Source organism: Beta vulgaris, chromosome 1 (assembly GCF_026745355.1).
Source record: "Beta vulgaris subsp. vulgaris cultivar EL10 chromosome 1, EL10.2, whole genome shotgun sequence".
In the NCBI taxonomy this organism is placed as follows: Eukaryota; Viridiplantae; Streptophyta; class Magnoliopsida; order Caryophyllales; family Amaranthaceae; genus Beta; species Beta vulgaris.
The window spans coordinates 17,078,090-17,100,861 of NC_079202.1; the positions used below are offsets into that span (position 1 = coordinate 17,078,090).

The window sequence follows — 22,772 nt, forward strand, 5'->3', positions numbered from 1 at the left end:
GCACCAACTGCATAATCTAGCATCACAATGATCTCGAAAGGAAGACTCCATCTGGAGGTTGTATGATAGGGGCAGTGATCAATGCTTCCTTAATCCTGTCAAAAGACTCCACACACGCATCAGTAAAATCAAAGTGGCATCCTTGAGCAACAATTGAGTAAGGGGTTTCGCAATTTTTGAAAAGTCTTTTTAAATCTGCGATAGAAACCCGCATGACCCAAAAAAACTCCTCACTCCCTTGACATTCATAGGAGGAGGAAGTTTCTCAATCACCTCAATTTTTGCTCTGTCCACCTGGATGCCACGCTCAGAGATGAGGTGTCCAAGTGTCACTCCTCATTCACCATAAGATCACTTTTCCCAATTAAGAACCAAATTAACCTTAGAACATCGTTTCAGAATTTTAGAGAGATTATGCGAACACACATCAAAGTCAGAACCATAAACACTAAAATCATCCATAAATACCTCCATGATATTTCGATGAAATCAGAAAAAATGGCCATCATACATCTCTGAAATGTGGCAGGGCGTTGCACAAACCAAATGGCATTCTGCGATATGCAAAATGCTGTAGGGGCAAGTGAACGTCGTCTTCTCCTGATCAGCTGGTGAATGGAATCTGAAAGAAACCTGCCCAAATAACAGAAAAAGTTATGTTTTGCTAATCTTTCTAACACCTGATCAATAAAAGGGAGAGGAAAATGATCTTTCAGAGTGGCGGTGTTTAATATGCGATAATCAATACACATCCGCCAATTTGTAACAGTACGAGTAGGAATTAGTTCATCCTTATCATTCATAACAACATTAATCCCCCCTTTTCAGGAACAACTTGAACCCCTCACCCACTTAGAATATGAGATGGGGTAGATGATGCCCGCGTCAAGTAGTTTCATAATTTCCTTTTTCACAACCTCTTGCATATTAGGATTCAAACGTCTTTGAGGTTGTATGCAAGGGTGGATTTTCTCTCAAGTTAATTCTATGCATGCAGAATCAGGACTAATGCCCTTTAGATCATCAATACTATACCCAATAGCCTTCTTGTGCATGCCAAGCACTGTAAGAAGTTGTGAAAGCTGGCTATCTGTGAGTTTAGTACATACAATCACAGGACATTCCTCAGCATCATCAAGAAATGCATATTGGAGGTGAGAAGGTAAAGGTTTAAGTTCTAACTTCTTTACTTGTGGTTCGGAAGTAGAGCAAATAGTCTCCATTACCTTACAATCTGCTACCGTATCAATGTCAAGGTCATCATTCAGATCAAGACTTGTTTCCAATAATTCATCTGACAGAAATTGTGAAAAACTAACTCCATAGATCTCATCGAGTATGTGAATCCTACAACATGTGTGCTCAAGCATGGGAGACTTAATATCATTGGTTAACTTAAAAGTAATAGTATCATCACCAACACTCAAAGTCAGAGAGCCATATTTTATATCAATAACAGCACCAACAATACATAGAAAAGGTATACCCAAAATAATGGGAATTTGACTATCTTCTTCCATATCAAGTACTACAAAATCCACAGGAATATAGAATTTTTCAACTCTAACAGGTACATCCTCTAGAATACCAAAAGGATATTTCACAGATCGATCTGCCATTTGCAGAGTAATCTGTGTGCACTTTAAAGCACCCAAGTTCAGTTTATTACAGATTAAAAAAGGCATAACAGATACACTAACACCCAGATCACACAAAGCCTTATCTATAAACAAAGCACCCACATGACAAGGGATGGAAAAACTACCAGGATCTTTTAGTTTTGGTGGAATTTTATTTTGCAGAACAACATTGCATTCTTCAGTTAAAGCAACCCTATCTATCCCACCAAAATCTCTCTTTTTAGTGATCATATCTTTCAGAAACTTGGCATACACAGGTACTTGAGAAATTAAATCAGTGAAAGGAATTGTTACCTCAAGATTTTTGTCCATAGACATAAATTTACCAAGTTGTTGATCGACCTTTGATTTTTGCATCCTATGGGGGAAAGGTAGTGGTGCAGTAGGAGAATCAGTAACCTTCTCCTTGCGTTTCTCTGCGTCATCCACTTTCCCGCACTCAACTTCAGTTCTGGAGCTATCCTCACCTTCATTGTCAGCCAAAGCATCATTCTGAACTGGAGGTACGGAATCATCAGTAGGTATAGGTAGGACATCATATTGTGTACCGCTTTGAAGAGTGAAAGCATTAGCAATTCCTTTAGGAATTGGTTGCCCCGACAGATGACCTGGTTGCCTCTATGCATTATTTCCAGCCACCTGAGCAAGTTGAGTCTCCAAATGTTTGGTGGTGTTCTTCAGCTCCTTGATGCTCTCCTCATGATTTTTCTGCATAGAAACCATCATTTTCATTAGATCAGACATAGTAGGCTCTTGAGGGCTGGCATTATGAGGAGCTTACTGCTGATAGTCTTGGTGTGAAGGCCTATTGAAACCAGGAGGGGGGTTCTGCGGAGCCGCTCGATAATACGGTTGTCTAGCAGCATGTTGTGGTGGGTTTCGATATGGTGGTTGGTAGGAAGATTGTGGTGGAGGTTGAGGATTCTGAACATTATTGTTCTTGTAGGAAAAATTGGGATGATCTTTCCAACCTAGGTTGTAAGTGTTAGAGTAGGGGTTGTATGGTCTCTACTGAAAAGCATTTGCATGCTCCATCTGATTCGGATCAGGTTGATTGTAGCAATAATCATGACCAAAGTGGCCTTGAACACCACACACTTCACAAAAGGAAGAAGTAATAGGAGCCATGGAAGACATCGCATTAATACTCATGGGAGGAGTACTAGACTACGAAGATTTCAGTGAGTCCATCTTCATGCTCAACTGTGCTACTTGTGAAGACAACAAGGCATATGCATCAACATCCAACTTTTTCTTTGTAATAGTCCTGGAGGAACTATGATCATTCGCTGCTAAGTTGGCTAGAAAATCGTATCTTTCATCTACCCCCTTATTTAGGAAGACACCCCCTGCAGATGAATCAATCGTACTCTTTAGGGGTGTTCAATGTCGGATATCGGATCGGATCCGATCCGAAAATCCGGATATCCGAAAATTTCGGATCGGGGAAATTGCGATCCGAATCCGATCCGAAATTTTCGGATATCCGAACTTTTCGGATCGGATCACCGGATTTTCGGATCGGATACCGGGTTTTCAGATCGGATCGCCGGTTTTTCGGATCGGGTACGTTGAAATTTTTGAAAAATCCCGATCCGTATCCGATCCGAAAACCCGAAATTTTTTCCGGATACCCGATCCGAAATATCCGAAATCTTAAAATCGGATCGAATATCCGAAATTTCGGATCGGATCGGCGGATTTTCGGATCGGATATTTCGGATCGGATATTTTTGCACACCCCTAGTACTCTTGATATGAGGTTGTAGCCCATTGTAGAATGCTTGGGTGATGAACCACTTATCCAGATTGTGGTGTGGGCATTCTCTCTGCAGATCCTTGAACCTATTCCATGCTTCCTTCAGTGTTTCATGGGGTTCTTGTTGGAAGGTGGCAAGCTTATATCTTATTTTTGCAGTCTTGGTAGGAGGGTAGTACTCTTTCAGGAATGCTTCAGATATAGCACTCCACTCAGTTTCATTGCCATCATTCAGATATAGCAGACTGCTTTTTCTTCTTTTGTGTCTTCTTGAGCTGCCGGATAGTTTTCTCAAGATTAAGATCTGTTGGAACTGGAGTACCTGTTCTTTTAGACCTGGGCATAAAAGAAACAAAGAAAAATGTGCAGTGAGATGGCCTCAATTAGAACTTGAAGTTCCAATGAGGCAGCAGAAATAGTTAAATAATTAATCAGAAAGCTATAGAAACTAGCCGTCTCCCCTGCAACGGCGCCAAAAACTTAATGTGTTTTAAATTATACTGCAAGTGCACGGTGTCTAGTTAGCAGAAACTGGCAAATACGGGTAGATCCACAGGGAGAGGAGTTATATAGATTTATGCTCAATTATCTAACTACGTCGAGAGAGAAAATCGATTGAAAGATTAATTTCTAAACTAAAATAAACTAGAACACAAAATGATGTAAGTTTATCAAATAATTAAAAACCTAGGGCAATTGATCGGTCCACCATGCTTATACCAATCTAATCACTACAATATAGTTCAACAATACTTGGATTAAGGTTCGAATAACTAGAGTATTTCGCTAATCCTTGGTTAGTCATTAGCAACTCTTAAATTAACATATGTCAGTACAGTCGCTCAACATAATCAAATCTACCTATTGTAATAAGCCTCTAATGAATATGATCTTTCGATTCTAATTCTTATTAGCTAAACATAACTCATGATATTGCACAATTACACGAATTAAACAAGCATAACAAATCAATAGAAATTATTCTAATTCAATCCAAATATTAAAGAACATCAAACCATAATCATAAAGGTATAAACATGGCTTCCCTCTCTAAGCCCTAGATATAGACTACTCAGTCATGATAATAATAAACCCAATAAACATGATCAAAGTAAAAGAATTCATTAAATTATAGAAAGTAAAGAAGAATACCGAATAATTGAAGAACAATGAAAAGGAATTCAACGATCTCTATAATCTTCAAATGCAAAAGTTCAAACAAAACTAGAGAGAGAAACTAAGTGTTTAGCCCTAAAAACGTAGAAAATAAGATAGTCTAATAAAAAATACTAAAAACTTATTTATACCTTTTACAAAACCGGCTAAAAAAACCGAAAAAATGCTCTCGAGAAACCGCCCGGTCGGGCGGCGATGATTAGGAAATTACAACAAAGAAGCAAATCCTCCCGGTCTACCTGGCGAGCCCGCCCGGTCACGCGCGTAAGTGAATTTCCTCGTTTGGTCGCCCGGTTGGCCGGGCGAAGTGAATGGTGGAAAAATTGGAGTTTCTTGATTCGCCTAGTCGACCGGGAGAGACCGCCCGGTCGGGCGCGTGAGCGTTTTCTTCCTCTGATGCTGCAGCGGCTAAGTATCGTGGTTCGCCTGGTCGGGCCACACCGCCCGTTCGACCAGGCGAATATGTTTTCTTTCCTTTTCTTCGTGCAATCCGACTGAATCGCTCGTGATATCTTCCGGATACTCCTTGGACCTTGTGTGACCGTTGGACTTCCGTGTCGCGACTTAGATAAAGGCAAAAAGTGCCTAATCTGTATCAAAACCTGCAACACACTAAAAGAACTTCAAACGCAATTAATCCAGAAGAAACGAGCTTAAAAAAGCTCAAATCTTTTATCAAAACTAAGGGGATTAGAGTAAATAATCAACGAATAATAAACACATCACCCACCACCATTAATTCGAGTGGGTTTGCGCACCACCTGTGCTCCACCACCACCTTGCGCACCAGCAGTGCTCCATTACCACCTTGCGCACCATCCACCACGTGCTGCTGCGACCTCCACCATCACCACCTTTCGCACCACCCATGGGGGAAACAAAGGAAAGATGATCTTTTAGAGGACCCGGACTTTGGGTGGAACGAGTTTAAAGATACCCTGAGGACTAAATTTTACCCTTCGTACTTAAGGAATTAAAAGGCTATGGAGTTCACCAATCTGAGGATGGGGACTATGTCTGTTAATGAGTATTATAGCAAATTTTTGGAGTTAATGAGGTTCACACCTGAGATAGTATCATCTGAGATTTTGAAGGCCTAAAGTTTTAAGCAAGGGTGAACCTTAACTCTCCAAAGTAAGTTGGAAGGCGTAACTTTTGAGACTCTTGATGAAATTTATGGTAGAGCTGCTCACTTATATGGGACTAAAAGAAGAGAGCTTGAAAGGATCTCATCTAGGAAAAAGATGAAGTATAACAATAATGGAAACCAACAAAGTAGAGATAAGAAGCCTAAGCCTAATGGTCGATTTAACCAAACTGAGAAAGACAATAGGTACCCTAGTCGGAAGCCTAATAGGAACCAAGGGAATGGGAAGAAAGTTGAGAGAACCTTTTTCTGCAAAAGGTGTTATAAGAACCACCCCAGAAAGGATTGTCAGGGCAATTTGGTGACATGCCATTATTGTCAGAAATTAGGGCACCAGGAGTATAAGTGCTTTAGAAAAGCTGGTTGAGAACATAAGTTAGCTTTTTTCCAATGCTGGTGTTAAACTAGGGATGGGGAATCAGTTTAAAGCCAGAGTTTTCGTCATGAACTGCCGTGAGGCTCAGAGCGTTTATGAGGTAGTAGTTGGAACCTTTTTCATTAATTCTCTGTTTGTCACAGTATTATATGATTCAGGGGCACCTCATTCATTTATTTATATCACTTTAGTAGAAAAGCTCCAGTTAAGTAGTTAATGTCTATTTCATTAGAAATTGCATTGCCATCAGGGGAGATGTTTAACTGTACTAGGTTACATAGTCAAGTACCATTAGTGATAGTTGGGGTGAACTTTCTGTCTGACTTAGTTGAGTTTAACTTATGTTGGGGGATGGATTGGTTGGGAAGATCCACAGCTCAGATTGATTGTGAGGCGAAGAAGGTGTCCTTAGTCGACCCTAAGAAAGAAAGGGTGACTTATAGGAATCTTGGGAAGGAGAATGGAGTAAATATAGTATATGCGATGAGAATTCAATCTTATGCGAAGAAGGGGTGTCCGTTATTCTTACGTGGAGTTCTGACGATTGAAATAAGAGATGAGAATAGGGAGGTCCCGATCATATCTGAATTTCCTGATGTGTTTCCTGAAGAGATACCGGGTGTGCCACCTGTTAGGGATCTTGACTTGACCATACACTTAATGTCAGGAACCAGACCTATTTCAAAGGCTTCGTACAGAATAGCTCCAGCTGAGATGAAAGAGTTAATGCTAGTAACTGGACCTATTTCAAAGGCTTCATATAGAATAGCTCCAGCTGAGATGAAAAAGTTAAAATTTCAGTTGGAGGAGTTGTTGGAAAAAGGGTATATAATACCTAGTTTGTCTCATTGGGGTGCACCTGTATTGTTTGTGAAAAATAAAGATGGTAATTTAAGGTTGTGCATTGATTACCGAGAGTTGAACAATGTGAGATCAAGAATAAGTACCCGCTTCCGAGAATAGATGATTTATTTGATCAGTTGAAAGGAGCGGGGATTTGCTCAAAGATCGATTTGAGGTAAGGTTATCACCAATTGAGGATTGTTGAGGGTGATATTCCTAAGACCGCGTTTAGGGCGCATTGTGGTCACTATGAGTTCACAGTTATGCCGTTTGGTATGACCAGCGCACCTGCAGTGTTCATGGACTTGATACATAGGATTATCAGGCCATACTTGGATAAATATGTGGTTATGTTTATAGATGATATTTTGATATATTCGAAATATAGGAGCACCATGAGTTGCATTTGAGGAAAGTTTTGTCCACCTTGAGAGAGCATAAGTTGTACGCCAAGCTCTCTAAGTGTGAGTTTTGGTTGGATTAGGTTGCATTTTTAGGACATGTTATCTCAAAGGAAGGATTTTTGGTGGATCCTGCTAAGATTCAAGCAGTGTGCGGGTGGCCAACACTGAAGGCATTGTTTGATATAAGAAGTTTCCTTAGGTTAGCTGGTTACTATCGAAGATTTGTAAAGGATTTCTTGAAGATCTTGAGACTAATGACTAGCCTGATGAATAAATAATGTAAGTTTGTCTGGATTCCAGAGTGTGAGGAAGCTTTTTCGGTGTTGAAGGAAAGGTTAACTACAACACTTGTTTTGGCTCTACCTGATGAAAGTCAGCGGTATGATGTTTATAGTGATGTTTCGAAATTTGGATTAGGGTGTGTATCGATGCTGAACAAAATGGTCATCGCTTATGCTTCTAGGCAGTTAAAACCATATGAGGTGAACTATCCAACCCATAACTTGAATTAACTGCAATAGTGTTTGCTTTGAAGATATGGTGACACTACTTGTATGGGGTAATGTGTAAGTTGTACACGAATCATAAGAGCTTAAAATATATTTTCACTCAGAAGGAGTTGAACATGATGCATAGGAGGTGGTTGGAGTTAATCAAGGATTATGATATGGAGATCCAGTATCATGAAGGGAAAGCTAATTTTATTGCTGATGCATTGAGTCGAAAATCGAGTCACTCAGATAATGCAATGGTGCTGCGCAGTTAGTTATGTGTCAAGTTTCAAAAACTGTCGTTGGAGGTACTAGAAGAAGGAGGTGTTGACAAATTGTTGGGTTCTTTATCAGTTCAACCCACAATATATGATGAGATTAGGGAGGGTCAATCAAAGGATGAAAAGTTAGAAAATATTCGAGAGAAGATCCAGGATGGTCAGGAGTCGGATTTTGAGATAGCCCATGATGGAAGTATCTGGTTCAAGGGGAGGTGGTGCATACCAAGTAATAGGGAAGAGTTGAAGCGAAAATTAATGGACGAAGCTCATAGCTCACCTTATTCAGTACACCTAGGTGGTGATAAGTTGTGTAAGGACATGAAGCAAACATTCTGGTGGCCAAACATGAAGTAAGAGGTAGCAGAGTTCGTGGATAAGTGTCTCACATGCCAAAAGGTCAAGTTTGAGCACAAGAGGCCGCAAGGGAAGGTTCAACTTCTGGACATTTCGAGTTGGAAATGGGATTCTATGTCAATGGATTTGGTGTATGCATTACCAAGAAGTAAGGCTGGAAATGATAAAATTTAGGTAGTGGTAGATCTTTTAACTAAATCCGCAACATTCATACATATGAAGAATACTTGGTCGATGGATCAATTGGCTAAAGCATATGTGAAGTTGGTGGTGAAATATCATGATGTACACAAGGACATTGTTTCCGATCGTGATACACGGTTCTTGTCCAAATTTGGCAGAGTTTGCAGAAGGCTTTGGGTACTAATTTGTTAATGAGTACAACTTTTCATGCGGCTACAGATGGGCAAACAGAAAGAACAATTCAGGCTTTAGAAGATATGTTGCGATCTTATGTTATAGAGTATCAGGGTTCATGGGAGGATTTCTTGGATTTGATAGAATTTTGCTACAACAATAATCATCATGCAAGTATTTGTATGACTCCAATATGGTCGGAAGTGTAGAACTCCAGTCTGCTGGAATGATATTAGTGAAATTGTGGTGCTTGGACCCGAGTTCCTCGAAGAGACGGTGAAGCAGGTGAAAGTGACTCAAGAAAAGATGAAGGCAGCTTAAGATCGACATAAGAGTTACGATGATTTGAAGTGAAGAGATGAAGAGTTTCAGGTTGAGGGGGAAGCTATTGTTGAAAATAACTCAATTGAAAGAGGTGACGTGATTTGGGAAGAAGGAAAAGTTAAGCCCAAAGTATATCGGGCCATATGAGGTGTTAAAGAAAAGATAGGAAAAGTGGCATATAAGTTGGATTTGCCAAATGGTTTAAGTTGAGTCCATGATGTTTTCCATATATCTTAGTTAAGGAAGTTTATGCCGGATGTGTCTCATGAGCTGCAACCTGAGACCACTGAATTAGATGATAGTTTTACTTACGAGGAAAGACCAGTAAGAATCCTTGATAGTAAAGTTAGAAGTACTCGGCCTAAGGAAGTAAGATTGGTCAAACTATTATGATCAAACCAACAGATTGAGAAAGCAACATGGGAAGCTGAAGCGGATATGTGCAAGAAATATTCGGCGTTGTTTTTTGAGGTTAATTGTCGAGTTACGGGGTCGTAACTCCTTTTAAGGGGGGTAGAATTCGATAGAGTTTCACATTTTTACTATAGTTATTGTATTTTAGCATATTTTTGAGTCATTTTATGCATTTTAGACATGAGCATTAGAGTCAGAATTTGTTTTTTGGAAAGTGGTATGACTTTTTGTCTTAAGTTTCGAGGTCGAAACGTCTTGTAAGGGGGTAGACTGTATTTTCACCAGTTTTAAATTATTTTGGCGGGAATATGGCGCCAAAATTGGATTTGTTAAGCTTTTGGTATTAAATCCTAGTCACAAAATTTCAGAAAACCAAATTTTTTTGGGGGAGCCATATAATCCGTACGGGATTCTATAAGGATTGGAGGGAGTTTTTTTTCCTATAACTTCCAAATTTATGATGGAGGTTACAAATCTTGGTTTGATCTCCTAATTTATGGTGAAGGTTACAAACTATTTAATTTCGGAAGTTAAGTATACCTATTCTACTCCTATAAATAGTTAAATACCCCATACCTTAAGACATCTTTTCCAGACAAAAACTTCGGAGAATCCATACTCTCTTACTTGAAGGTTCTTCTTTTTCTTCTAATCTATTCTAGTTTTATATTTCTTATTCAAGTTCCAATTTTCTTTGGGTCAAGAAAAAAAAAGATTTTCCATAATTTTTCTTACTTCAAAATGTTATTCATGTATCAATTCATGGTTAAGTTCATGTGATAAGTGGAGATATATACTAGTATACTCTTTGTATAAGATTAAGGTACTTTATGTGGCTAGATATTTCGAAATGCGATTTTATGTGATAAAGTTGTTTATTGATTTAATGGTTGAAGTGGTTTAGAAATTTGGTTTAAAATGATTATAATATTTTTATTATTCATGGAAGTGAAAGAAGTAATGATTTTTAAATGGTTACAATATTTTATTATTCACTCTTGGAAGTGAAAAGAAGGAATGATTTATTAATCAATTTAAGAAATGTTTTGTTATCCTTTTTGAAAAATTAAATTATTATTTCAAGGAAAGATCAATATTTGAATGTTCAAAAAGTTGTTTTTGAGGAAAGGATGTTTATTCATGACTTACAAGTCATATTATTATTATTATTTTTGCTTGATTAACATTAAGAGCTTCAAATTCCACTTGTTGGCAATTATAGTTACCCCTTGATATAGCTCTATGATGGCATAACTAGCTTGGGGGTGATTTGGGTTTTCTGCGTCAACGATTGTTTGTCTTTCTATTCTTCTATTTACGTTCATGCTTATTGTCATTTATTTCATATTGTTTTAAGTATATTGCTCTTGTTGTTGGCTCCCCAATACCTTTTGTGTACTTGGTACAAAGTCGGTATAAATAAGTTGGCGCCCACCATGTATACTGCTCTTTTTCTATGTTTGTAATGTCAGAAGAATGGGTAACCACTCAAGAATCATCGACGAACTCAACCGTGTTAAGGCTTATATGGCAACCTTGAAGACAGTTATGTCGCGTCATGCATGGAGAACAAAAGCCTGAAGTACATCGAGCAATCCAAGGGACCCAGGCGTCGTAACGTCAGAGACGTCCTCAAGATGCCAAATTTTGATAGTAGAGCTTTCGAGACTCCATAAGACCACAACGTTCACACAAACGGCGAGGATTCGGGCAAAAAGGCTGACGCCGATCTCCAAGGAGGTCAATCCCAATCGCAGCTGCGCTCCTTCCATGACGATTCCGTCCAGCAATGCCTTCAACAGCTAGAAGACTTGATCGCCAAAATCCCCGGTGTCTCTCGTCCTACGGAGAGAGCGACGCCGAACAGCTTTGCAGCCTCACCTTTATTGATCCCATGGCCATGATCGAGGTGCCGAGGTGGTTCTCTGTCCCAACCATGAAACTGTACGACAATACTACAGATGCCCAAGCTAAAGCCTTGGCTCATATCCGGTTGGAAGAAGACATGCATTCTAGGAAAGCATTCAGTAATACAGACAACATGATGTCGGTGACGACCAAAAAAAATTTGTGGCGTCCAAAGCCTTATGACCGTTCGCAACAGATCCACAACGTCCATCATTCTGGACCCTTCAGCGGTTGGAAAAGCGACCATGTCTTGCCACCCAAGCTCACTAAATATGGTTTCAGTGTTAACGCATCAGATAATGTTCATACTTTAATGAAGAACTAAGTGAAACTGTAGAAAAGCGCAGCCCTTTGCGCAGCCATACTAAGTGAAGGGCTACGCTTTTCTTCAAAGGCGCAGCCCTTCTGTTATGTAGGGCTGCGCTTTTGAAGAAAAGCGTAACCCTTCTTAAAAAAATTTGAAATAAAAAATTCACGGGCTTCAAATATTAAGCGGGCTTCAAATATATTATCCCTTCTCTCTCCTCTCTCACGTCCCTCCTCCCTTTTCCTCCTTCTCTCTCCTCTCTCACGTCCCTCCTCCCTTTCCTCCTTCTCTCTCATCCTCTCTTCTCTCTCAAAAACTCCCAGAAACGCGACAAAAAGCCTAAAATGATTTGCACTAATCATGCCGATGGAGTCCGATTGCCTATTGTGATACCTTTTCGGAAGCGGCAACTTAAAGCAGCCAAACAGAACCATTCCTAAGATGGCGATTGGGCAGAAGATGTTCACATTAGTGTACAGCTACAAAGCATTACTACCTCCAGAAATGCGAATCCCGGCAGCGAGATATGGATTGCTTAGGGTAGAAAGAAATAAGGAGGAGATAAGTCACAACCATGTTACTAATGAAGAACTAAGTGAAGCGGCCCTCGTACGAATGGCGTCGCAACAACAAATAGTGGCTCGTAGTTTCAACAAGAACGTCAACGCAAAAACATTCAAGGTAGGTGATGGGGTACTTAAAGAAGTCTTCCAAAATACTTAAGAGGTTAACCCAAGTACATTAGTACCAGTCTAGGAAGGACCATACCACATACACAAAATAGTAGGCAACGACGCTTATAGGTTGTACACAACAGAAGGTAAACACGTTCCCCAAAGTTGGAATGACATTCACTTGAAACTTTATCACTTCTAATTCTATGTTGACAACCAAAGGACACTATCACAGGTAAGTTACCACCAACTTGAAAACCTCTTTTCCATTCCTTTTTGTTATCAACATATCCAATTCCCTTCTTTTCCAAGAAATACTTCTTTGAGCGATATACTAACTTGAGCGTGGCAGGGTCGTTGGCTCCCCCAACGATCATCTCATCTTTGTTGTATGAAGACAGGTATTCAGGACAGGGACTCATCGATAACCAATGTCAAACATTTTCAAAATACCATAGTTTACAATAACCTAATGCTGACATAAATACAACAAGCCTTAATGGTGTTGAGGTAAACATAGGATAATTATTTCGGAGTGGCAATTTAGCCCTTCATGGCAATTAATGTTGCAGATTTCTCCAAAAATTAAAGGCACCTACTTACATACATACATACAAACATACACATTGGTAACTCACAGTAAAAGCTAATTTGTATCCATGGCATCTTTGTCCTCTACAACAGGGGTAGACTCAGCAGTTGTCGGCATTTTAGCAGTGGCAGCGAGCCGTAAGGAAGTAGATCGGCGGCAATCCTGAAATGTTGAAGTTCCCTTATTTAGTCGGCATCGCCTCCTTAACAACTTTGGCGCCATCAGGTTTGATGACAACATGCGACTTGGTAGTAGTAGCAACATTGACTGATGGGGCATGCATGTTAGCTATTGTTCTCTTTATCTTCAATGTCCTTTCTAGCATCTCAACCTTTGTCACTGTGACAACAGGAGACGTACTCTTCGTTGACTTGGTGTTTTCTAATGACAACATCCAAATATGAGTATGGATGCTAAGTATGAAGAAATCAACGAAGCTCAATTTAAACAAATGGAGTACTTGAAGCCATTGACATGGAAGTGTTGTCAGGCTCTTATGGTTGCTCGTCGGTGTCAGCAGGTTCCAAATTGAATTTGGTTTTGTGAATGCTCGTTATTCAGTTGAGTAAGAGTAGTCACTAACATCTAATGACAATGGCAAAACCTCTGCAAAGTGTCAATAAATTAAACCACGTCAAATTCTACCTCGGGCACCCAACCGTCGTACAAAAAAACGCATACTCCTTCCCTAATGACGCTTTGTCCATAAATACATACCTCTTCTTCCATCCTCTGTCGTTTGGCCTCGTGTTACCAACAAGCGATTGACACCAAGATCTTAAAAATAGGGTGTACCTCATATTTTCCACCTTTCTCACCTCATACACATGCAACAAATCTACCAACCCCAATTTCATGTTCATGCCCTTTGTTAGTATGTCGATTACTTGCATAATTTGTCTAGGAATCACTCTTGAGGTGTTGAGAAGTTCGTTTATGAGGGGGCAAAGAGGAAACTTATGGTGTAACGCGTTGGAGATTCATAACCTTAATTACTCATGACTGACAAGCGGAAATGGAACTTATGTTATTGGTTATGGGCCCACAAATAAAATAATAGCCTTAAAATAGTATCCAAATTATATAAACTCTCAACTAGAGTAATAATGATTACTTATAATACATAGTATGATAGAAATTCCAAATTGTATAGAGTCACTTCAGCATAATCCATCCGGAGCATCCATGTCCTAACTAAACTTGAGCTATATTCATAAAGACCTCAATAATTACATAAAATAGAAAAAAAACACAAAAAAGTAACCTAAAATGAGTAGAAAACTTACTAACTTTACTCTATAGCCCGTACAAACGATTTTAGTTCATAAACATTTTCACACATAGGCACATACTAAGTCATTTTGGTAATTGTACGAAAATACTGTCAGAAAACATAACATAGAATAGTCCATCGGCAAGGACCATTGACGTGATCTTAGTTCATTGGGAAATACAAGTTTTGGACAGAACATAAACATTAACATTCGACCATTCTTGGTCCCTTACATCGTAAACAAAATTACTCCACCTATAACTTGTCCATTTACCAGTTTAGTTCATAACTCCAAGCCAGCTAAACCATTCACATTTTATAAAACTTACATATATCAATATACCCGAACAACACCCATATAGGATACACATCACTTTCATCATTGACATATAACATTCATGATATCATGTACATCACACTTTATAGCATATCGTTACATGATTAATATCACATGTTATACATATACACACGATCATACACATATTTGGTGGAAATAAAATTTTAAACATGATATATACGAGCAATAATCACATGCAATGCTAGCCATAAAGGTTACATATAACATTTACGGACAATCACATAGGGTGCTAGATATAAAGTTTACCTTATACGCTAAGTCCTTTCCTTTACTCCTTAAGTTTCATCATCTCTTAATCTCTAACAATCATCCATCATCAAATCAATAGCTTTCATAACGAAACAAATAGATTTTTGGGTTTCATGAATTATGATTATTAGAACAAAGAAGTAAGAGGAACGTATAACAATTGGCAGCAACAATAGAAAACTTCCATAGGGTCTAACACTTTGCTCCCAACTTCAAATTGAGTGATTATTGTGTCTGAATTCAATAACTTTTTGAGATATAGAACTTTATTGAAGACAGTATATGCAAATTCTGATTGTAAGAAGAATATATTGGGGAAAACAGTACAACAACCTAAAATCCAAGGAGAAAGAGATTGGCTATTTAGGGCCATTCATGGGTACTCAACACGAATAAGACACACCAATGAAAATTCATATTTTTATTTGGTGGTGTAAATGGAGGTTGTGGTTATAGTTTGTAATTTTCATGTAGGTGAGAAATGGTGAAATTAACCCACTATTTCTAGTGATTTTAGGGAAAAAAAACTCCATTAAACTAACAAAGACTTAATGGTGAAGAATACTTGGGGAGTAAGGTCTTCTAGGAGCCTTGGAGAGCAAGGAGATGAAGCTTGAGGAAGAAGATGAATTGTGTGGTCATGGTGATTTTCCATTTTTAGGAAAATATTAATACTATATACTATATTATAATAAGTAAAGTCTTGCCACAACAACAATGCTTTTGAAATAATTAAAGTAACTATCTTTTAAAAAATAATCTTAACCATGATGGTTACGAAAAAGTTTAGGACATAATTAAACTAATAAATATAATTAGTATTTACTAAAACGATATTAGATTCGGGATATTACAGATGGCCAATCTTGAAAGGGTACTCATATAAAATTATCCAACCCTTGGGACAGTCGTTAGGGAGTTCATGCTCTTGGGGAATTCGAGCTTTTACCCGGATGGGTAACCTAGTTTTTTTTATGAAGTCATCTAGTTTTTCTTCTAAAAAGGTGTTAGAGACACTAAGGGCTTGATTATAATTATTACTTCGCCGCTGGTTTCAGGGGGGTTAGGGGACTTGCTAGCTTTCCTAATTTTTGCAGCATCTTTGGGAGTTATGGAAGAGGGACAAAAATTTAAAGAAAACGAAACAAGACGATGAAGATATATTACTTGATTTTTCGCTGGAGAAAAGACGAAGGAAGAACTTGGAGTGGTTCTTCAAGAGAGAGAAAATACTTGTTTGAAGACTTTAAAGTGACAAGAGGAAAAAATGGGTTAGCATATCTTTTTATAAAAAGAAGCGTCAGCAGTTGAAGCATTATATGATGGTTATAGGGTCAAGTAATTGATGCTACTCCCTAGGCGATTGGAAAGTGGCATCAATTAGGGACAATTTTTTGGCCCACTGTGTGGGTACAATTGATGGACGGGAGATTCAAAAAAGGGAGATGAGACGACAATCATTAAGAGGAGACAAGTGGAAGAGTATTTGGGCCCACATGCAAATCAGTTGAACAAGGGGAGGGGGGGAGGCAGTTGGGGAGAGGGGTGACGTGGCCTTTTCTTTAGGGAGATCAACAACGGCTAAAAGGAATATTATTTGGCCCATATATATTCAAGTATTATAACGTAATTTATTACATTAGCAACTATTGATCACTAGCCTACACTTAGCTCTCTCTCTCTCACTCACTTTTTTCCATTAAACTTCCATTAAAGCTCTTGTATTTATCAAAAGACTCTCATATCTGTATTGATGACGATGTTACAATAGTGGATTTTTAATCAAGAGTGTCACCTGCGATTTTTCCCATCATTTGGGTTTCACGCATCAACAATTGTTTATCTTTTTATTCTTTTACTTACGTTCATGCTTATTGTCATTTATTTCATAATATTTACTATATTGCTCTTGTTGTTGGCTCCCTAATACCTTTTTTTTGTACTTGGTACAAAATCGGCATAAACAACTACCATGGCTGGCGTTGTTGTCGCGCTTGCTTCTTTCGTGGCGCTTGCCATGTTTCTCTCTGCTTGACACTTAGCTGCTACTTGACTTCCCTTTCTCTAATTTGTGGTTGTTGCTGCCACCTCGTCTTATGTGTTGGAGAGGGCTGACGTGGCGCTTGCCATGAAAAGATCAAGGATAGAGATTTCAAAATTAAGTATAGTACAAATTATGATTTATTGAAGATTCAGCTATATGCTTGGATATATGATAATTACTACAGTTAGCCATAAATCCTTTGGAATATTAGATGGAGTGTAAATTAGTGAAGTTGTAAAGTAAGCCTTTTGATTTTATTTTTGTAAAGGAAATAAGTTTATATCAAAAATAAAATTATAATATTTTGAGACATCTTCAAAGGATCTCTGGAACCAATGTTTTATAAGATTAAAAAAAGCAATCTTGTAATGGTCGTCGGTAAAGTTGCTTGTTGAAGAGTTCTACCATGGAATGTAAGTTATTATCTCCTTGTCAGTAAATGCTTCGTTAGGAAAACTAACGAACAAGGAGCCATCTCCCTTGTGGAGCGAGCGCTCCTTGGCCTTGGGGGAAGAAAATGACTTTGATTCCTTAAGATTGAATTTCCATTAAGTATAACATTCCTTACAATCTTTCGATCGAAGTGCTTGAGTAAGCATTGAATCACCCAATCATACAAAATATTGAAGATGATACACACATAAACTTACACAAACACATATATAAATAAAAACTCCTTTAATGGCCTTGAGTTCATATCCGATTCATGAGTGTTCCACTCGACACCCTCCCAAACCTACTCGGTGTAGGGAAGAGACCCATGTCTCCATGTCTCCTAGAGGCGACATCAGGCACAAACCCGGGGAAACCCGACACTTCCTCAACCTAAAACGTCTCAGCCAGTGGTATGACGTCAGACATATTCTAAACAAGAAAGCCGCTCAACAAAAGGGGCAAGGCGATTTAGCCCACTCTAGACCCACTCGGATCAACAACAGAGAACTTAAGTTCATGGTCCATTCAGCCAAGAAATACTAGAAGCACCTAGTGTAGGGGAATCAAAACATCAACAATTGAACCATTTGTGGCCTAACAACCCCGGATGATCACATGGCCACATACAAGGTTCAGATGAGAGTTTAGACCAGCTATGAAGCTACTTGGTGCCGTTTATTCTCTACTACACTCAAGGGCCTTGCCCTAGATTGGTTCAAAGAATTGCCTGCAGGAATCATAACCGACTTCTCAATACTTGAGGACCTGTTAATTCATCAATACATGGCAGGGAAAAGGCAAAAGAAAACGAGCCTCCATTTGATAGCATTCAAATAGAGAATAAAGAAAGCCTAGCCAACTACAACAAAAGATTTAATAAATAATCGGTTAAGGTTTCAGACCTTCAGGACGCGGTGGCATTCACCACTCTGATGTACGCACTCTAACCTAGTCAATTCAGTTGGTCTTTGGCGGAAAACGAAGTAAAACTTTTTCAGAAGCAATGAGCAGGGCACAAAGGTTTATCTAGATGACAGACATATGTCGGCATTCAGATTATTGAAGCAAGAAAAGAAAGGGCCAAATGGGGAAGAAAATCACAAGGACCAACCAAAATACCAAAAATCGGGAGGTCTGTCAGACAAAATCAGTGACCATGGCCTTGAACCCCGATTCAGCAAAAATAGGAGATAAATATACTTGGACATAAAAGACAAGTCCATGATTCCCCGCCCTCATCCCATCGGGACATCACCGCTAAGGATTGTATAGAACTCAAGAAATGCATTTTAATTTGGCAAACCAGGGCAAGTTGAACCGCTAACTCAAGCACTTAAGGAGTACAAGGGCAATCAAAAGGTGGGTAAGTCGAACAACGACAATACGTAAGGTTTCATTGGAGTCATTGCAGGTGGCTTCACGTCGGGAGGCCTAACCGACCAATCACGAAAAGCGCACCTACAGTGTCTCAAGCACCAAGTGCTTGAAGTCCACCATCCCCAACCTGACTTCCGCTTAATGACTTTGGTGGAGTCTATTTGGACCCTACACACACCTCACAATGACCCCTTGGTCATTGAGCTGAAAGTATCAAGCACTAGAGCTAATAGAGTGATGGTGGATAGGGGATCATCGGCCGACATAATAACATTGGAGTGCCTCAGAAAGTTGAAGTACAGCGTAAGGGATGTCACCCCTCCTAAATGAGACACTCATAGGCTTCGGGGGAAACTCGGTGCACCTAGTCGGATCGATAAAGCTACCCACTCAGATTGGAGGAAAAGGCAAGGGGAGAAGCCTACTGATTGACTTCCTAGTGGTGGATATCTCTCTACCATACAATATCATAATGAGGAGACCGGCTCTGAACAAGATCAAGGCAGGAATCTCCATCTATCAACTCCTCATGCAATTCGAAACCGACGAGGGTAAGGAGGGAAAGATCCAAGGAGATCAGCAAGCAACAAGAGCATGTTATGTGAACAGTCTGAAAAGCAAGAATGACATCTAAGATGACTCAAAAGAGAGAAAACAAGAAGAAAATAGGCCCTCAAGTGGCATCAGGGGTTACATCACAAAAAACCCCAAGCGGTACGAACGTCATCAGCTGTCTGAGGACGATGAATAAGTAATCATCGACAAGGCACTTGGTCAGACTCTGAGGGTTGGTAAGGCCACGAACCCTCAAGCACGAGAATAAATCATACAAGTACTCACCGAGTACAAAGACGTCTTCATGTATAAGGCCTCAGAAATGCCAAGGCTCGACCCAAAAATCATGTACCACGAGTTAAACATTAAAGAGGGGTTCAAATTGTGCCTAGGCTTCCCACAAGCATCACAAGTGAGGGCATTGTAAGTTTCTCCACAATTTCATATCATTCTTCTATGGCCTTATCCATGAAGAACTCACTGTAGGCTCCATCAATTACCCCCCTTGTATCTGCATCAACTCTAGTGTAGAAAATCTGATACAAGTACCACTGGTGGAAATCATGATGAGGATAAAGGCGTTGCAGATCCTTGAATCTTTATCAAGCTTCATACAATGACTCGCCAGGATCTTGAGTGAAAGTAATTATCGCATGATGCATATCTCCGGTATTTCAATAAGGATGCCTCTTGATAAGACTGATCTTTGATAGTTCTTCCCAAGTGGTGTTGAGCTTATTATACCAAAACAGAGCTTTGTGTCGCACAGAAAAGCCAAACAAGATCAGTTGCGTCTCATCAGCAGTAACACCAGCTCGCGTCTAAGTAGCGCAACATTATAAAAACCGCTGCAGGTGCTGAATTGGGTCTTCAGCTGGTAACCCAACAAACTGGTTATTCTAAACTGTAATCAGATTACAAACTTGATTTCAAAATTTGTAGCAACGATAGTAGGCATCTGTACCCCAGTGGGTACATCATCAAGAGATGGTTGTGCATAATTCCTGAAGGTTCGTGTAACATTCTCACCTATTTTAAGAGAAATAGGTGTGATGAGGAATTCTTGTTGTGGTGAGGATGGTGGAGAAGGTGTCTTTTGGGAAATTATTCCTGCAGACAACTTTACTTGCTTAGTTTGCTTTCTGAGTCTACGCGAGATCTTTTTAATCTCCGGATCAAATGAAATGAGATTTGGGGATTTTAATTTCCTGCTTATGCACCAAAAACACTAAAACAAATGTGAGATGCTCCAAAGAACATGTGTTCTTCAAAATAAGTTAGTGTAATACTATAATTCAGATAGAATAAAAATAAACCGTCTCCGCAGTAACGGCGCCTTTGACAGGCTAAAGTCGTATCACCTAATGAAAAATAAACTAAGATCCACTAACCACTAGCTAGGGAAGTCAGGATCGAATCCAAAAGTAGATAGTTATACTATTATATCTGAAATCAAATATTATACTAACTAAATAAGATGAAAAGGATTGGTTAACTGAACTAATTAAATCACATATATCAATTAAGGGAATGACTGGGGAACGGTTCACCATATGTGCAATTCAGGAAATCAAGAATGATTGAAAAACTCAATGAAATAATCTAACTAGGAAACCTGTAATTTATCTCGAACATTACCTCCGTCGAAGTTCACTAAGACACTCTGGCATTATTAAGAGCCTTAAGTAACTCAATAGCATTATTGAGAACATTATTGAGAGCCTATACAATATCCTACCTCTTGGACTATAACTTTGTATTTCAATAATAATCAACACAGTTGGCCAAAATTGCAGATTAACTTAAGTAACTCAATAGCAAGAATCAAAAAAATCAATCCCTCATATGCATACATAGATCCTCAATCCCTAGAAATTAAACTACTCACACATAATTGGGGAAAACATAATCACAATCAAATAAGATAGAAACATGATGGAATAACAAAGAAGAATTGAAAAAAGAATAGTTAAGGATGACAAATAACACTAATTGAAAAAACATGATGAATGGTGGGAGTATGAGGCTCCTGGAAATGCAAGCTGGGTATGGAAGAGTTTGTGTAAGATAAAAAATGTATTTAAGGGGGCATACACTGGCAATCAGTGGTTGAATAGTTCATCTAAATATTCAGTAAGGGAGGGATATAAATGGCTACAGGGTCCTCATGAAACTGTACCTTGGCACTTTTGGGTCTGGTGTCCTTTGAACCAGCCCTAGCATTCTTTTATTGCGTGGTTGACAACACTTGGAAAGTCGAGAACAAGAAGTGTTTTAGCAAAGGCTGGGTTGTGTTCAGATGTGAGCTGCTTATTATGCAGTGTAGGGGGAGATTCATGTCACCACTTATTCTTTCAGTGCTCTTGCAGTGATATAATATGCCAGGAGGTCATGGCTTGGATTGGAATTCGAGTTTGTAATCAGGATAACTTGTATGTAGCTTGGAGGAGATGGAGTAGAAGGTTCAAGAGTAAGAAGCGCCAGCGAGTGTTCTACTCAGTGATAGCAACCTTAGTATATCACATCTGGAGGATGAGAAACTTTACCTACTGGAATGATGCTGTGCCAATAATTGATGTGGTCAGTAGGAAAATTAAGATAGATGTATGTAGTCGAATTAAAAGTTCAGTAGATATGCAATGGAATTTAGAGGATCGTACATGGTTTCAACAACTTGTAATTAGCATACAATAGTTGTCTGTAGGTTGTAGGCTGTTGGTGAAGTTGTTCTTGTTAGCTAGATGTTTGTAGCTTAAGTTGTATGATGGATCTTTAATGCAATTTGGTATATACTTACATTTTACCAATAATACCAATTGAAGGACGAATATGGTAAACACTTACTCTATTGAATCTTGAATGAATTTATAAAGTAGAATAAACTAGGGTTCTTGAGAGAATAAATGTGCTTAGAAAACTAATGACTAGAATAATAGTAATAACACGTCGTTTCTACTCTAAGAGGATAAGTACTTATATTAAAACCAAAATTGGAGCAACACGCGCTTTGAAACACTTAAAAACAGCCCCGCCCGGGTCATCGGGGCAGATTCCAACCGACCAGTCGCTTACCACGTACCACAAAGTCTTCGTCACGTCCAACCGATCGGTCTTCAACAGCTTCTTTCCTCACATGAGAGCATCTCGCCCAACCAACGTGGGAGGATGTCTCCTGGTCATGCCTGCAAGCAACTTTGCTTCCAACTCAAAATTTGGCTAACTCATGTCGCCCGACTAGCTGAGGTGGATGTCGCCCGAATGGGCGGTCTTCATGTTTAAGACGGTCAAAATTCCAATCTTTAAAATGACATAACTCTTGTGTTATTTGTCGAAATTAAGCAAGTGATCACTCCTTGGAAATCTCTTAAAGCATATGATCTAATGATCCAACCTAAGTAAAATGCTCTTGCTCTCAAAAGTACATCTTTTGTGGT

At 39.1% G+C, this 22,772-nt stretch overlaps 1 protein-coding gene and 2 non-coding genes across 3 annotated transcripts; 2 read left to right on the plus strand and 1 right to left on the minus strand.

Annotated features, from left to right (window-relative positions):
* Positions 1-974: 974 nt before the first annotated feature.
* Positions 975-6,035, minus strand: LOC130589728 (uncharacterized). The gene is made up of 3 exons (XM_057391246.1): positions 5,966-6,035; positions 3,722-3,735; positions 975-2,258 (listed from the first exon to the last, which is right to left on the minus strand). The coding sequence occupies exons 1-3, from the start codon at positions 6,033-6,035 to the stop codon at positions 975-977; spliced, it is 1,368 nt and encodes a 455-aa protein (XP_057247229.1).
* On the plus strand, positions 3,447-3,553 carry LOC125494520 (small nucleolar RNA R71). The gene has a single exon (XR_007270767.1). It is a non-coding gene; the product is annotated as a small nucleolar RNA R71 (small nucleolar RNA).
* A 13,861-nt stretch (positions 6,036-19,896) lies between the features above and the next one.
* LOC125494512 (small nucleolar RNA R71) lies at positions 19,897-20,002 on the plus strand. The gene has a single exon (XR_007270759.1). It is a non-coding gene; the product is annotated as a small nucleolar RNA R71 (small nucleolar RNA).
* The last annotated feature ends 2,770 nt before the right edge of the window (positions 20,003-22,772 follow it).

Excerpts from the sequence above, each read along its gene's own strand:
- LOC130589728 (XM_057391246.1), bottom strand. The coding sequence starts at position 6,035 with ATGGCATGTCACCAAATTGCCCTGACAATCCTTTCTGGGGTGGTTCTT.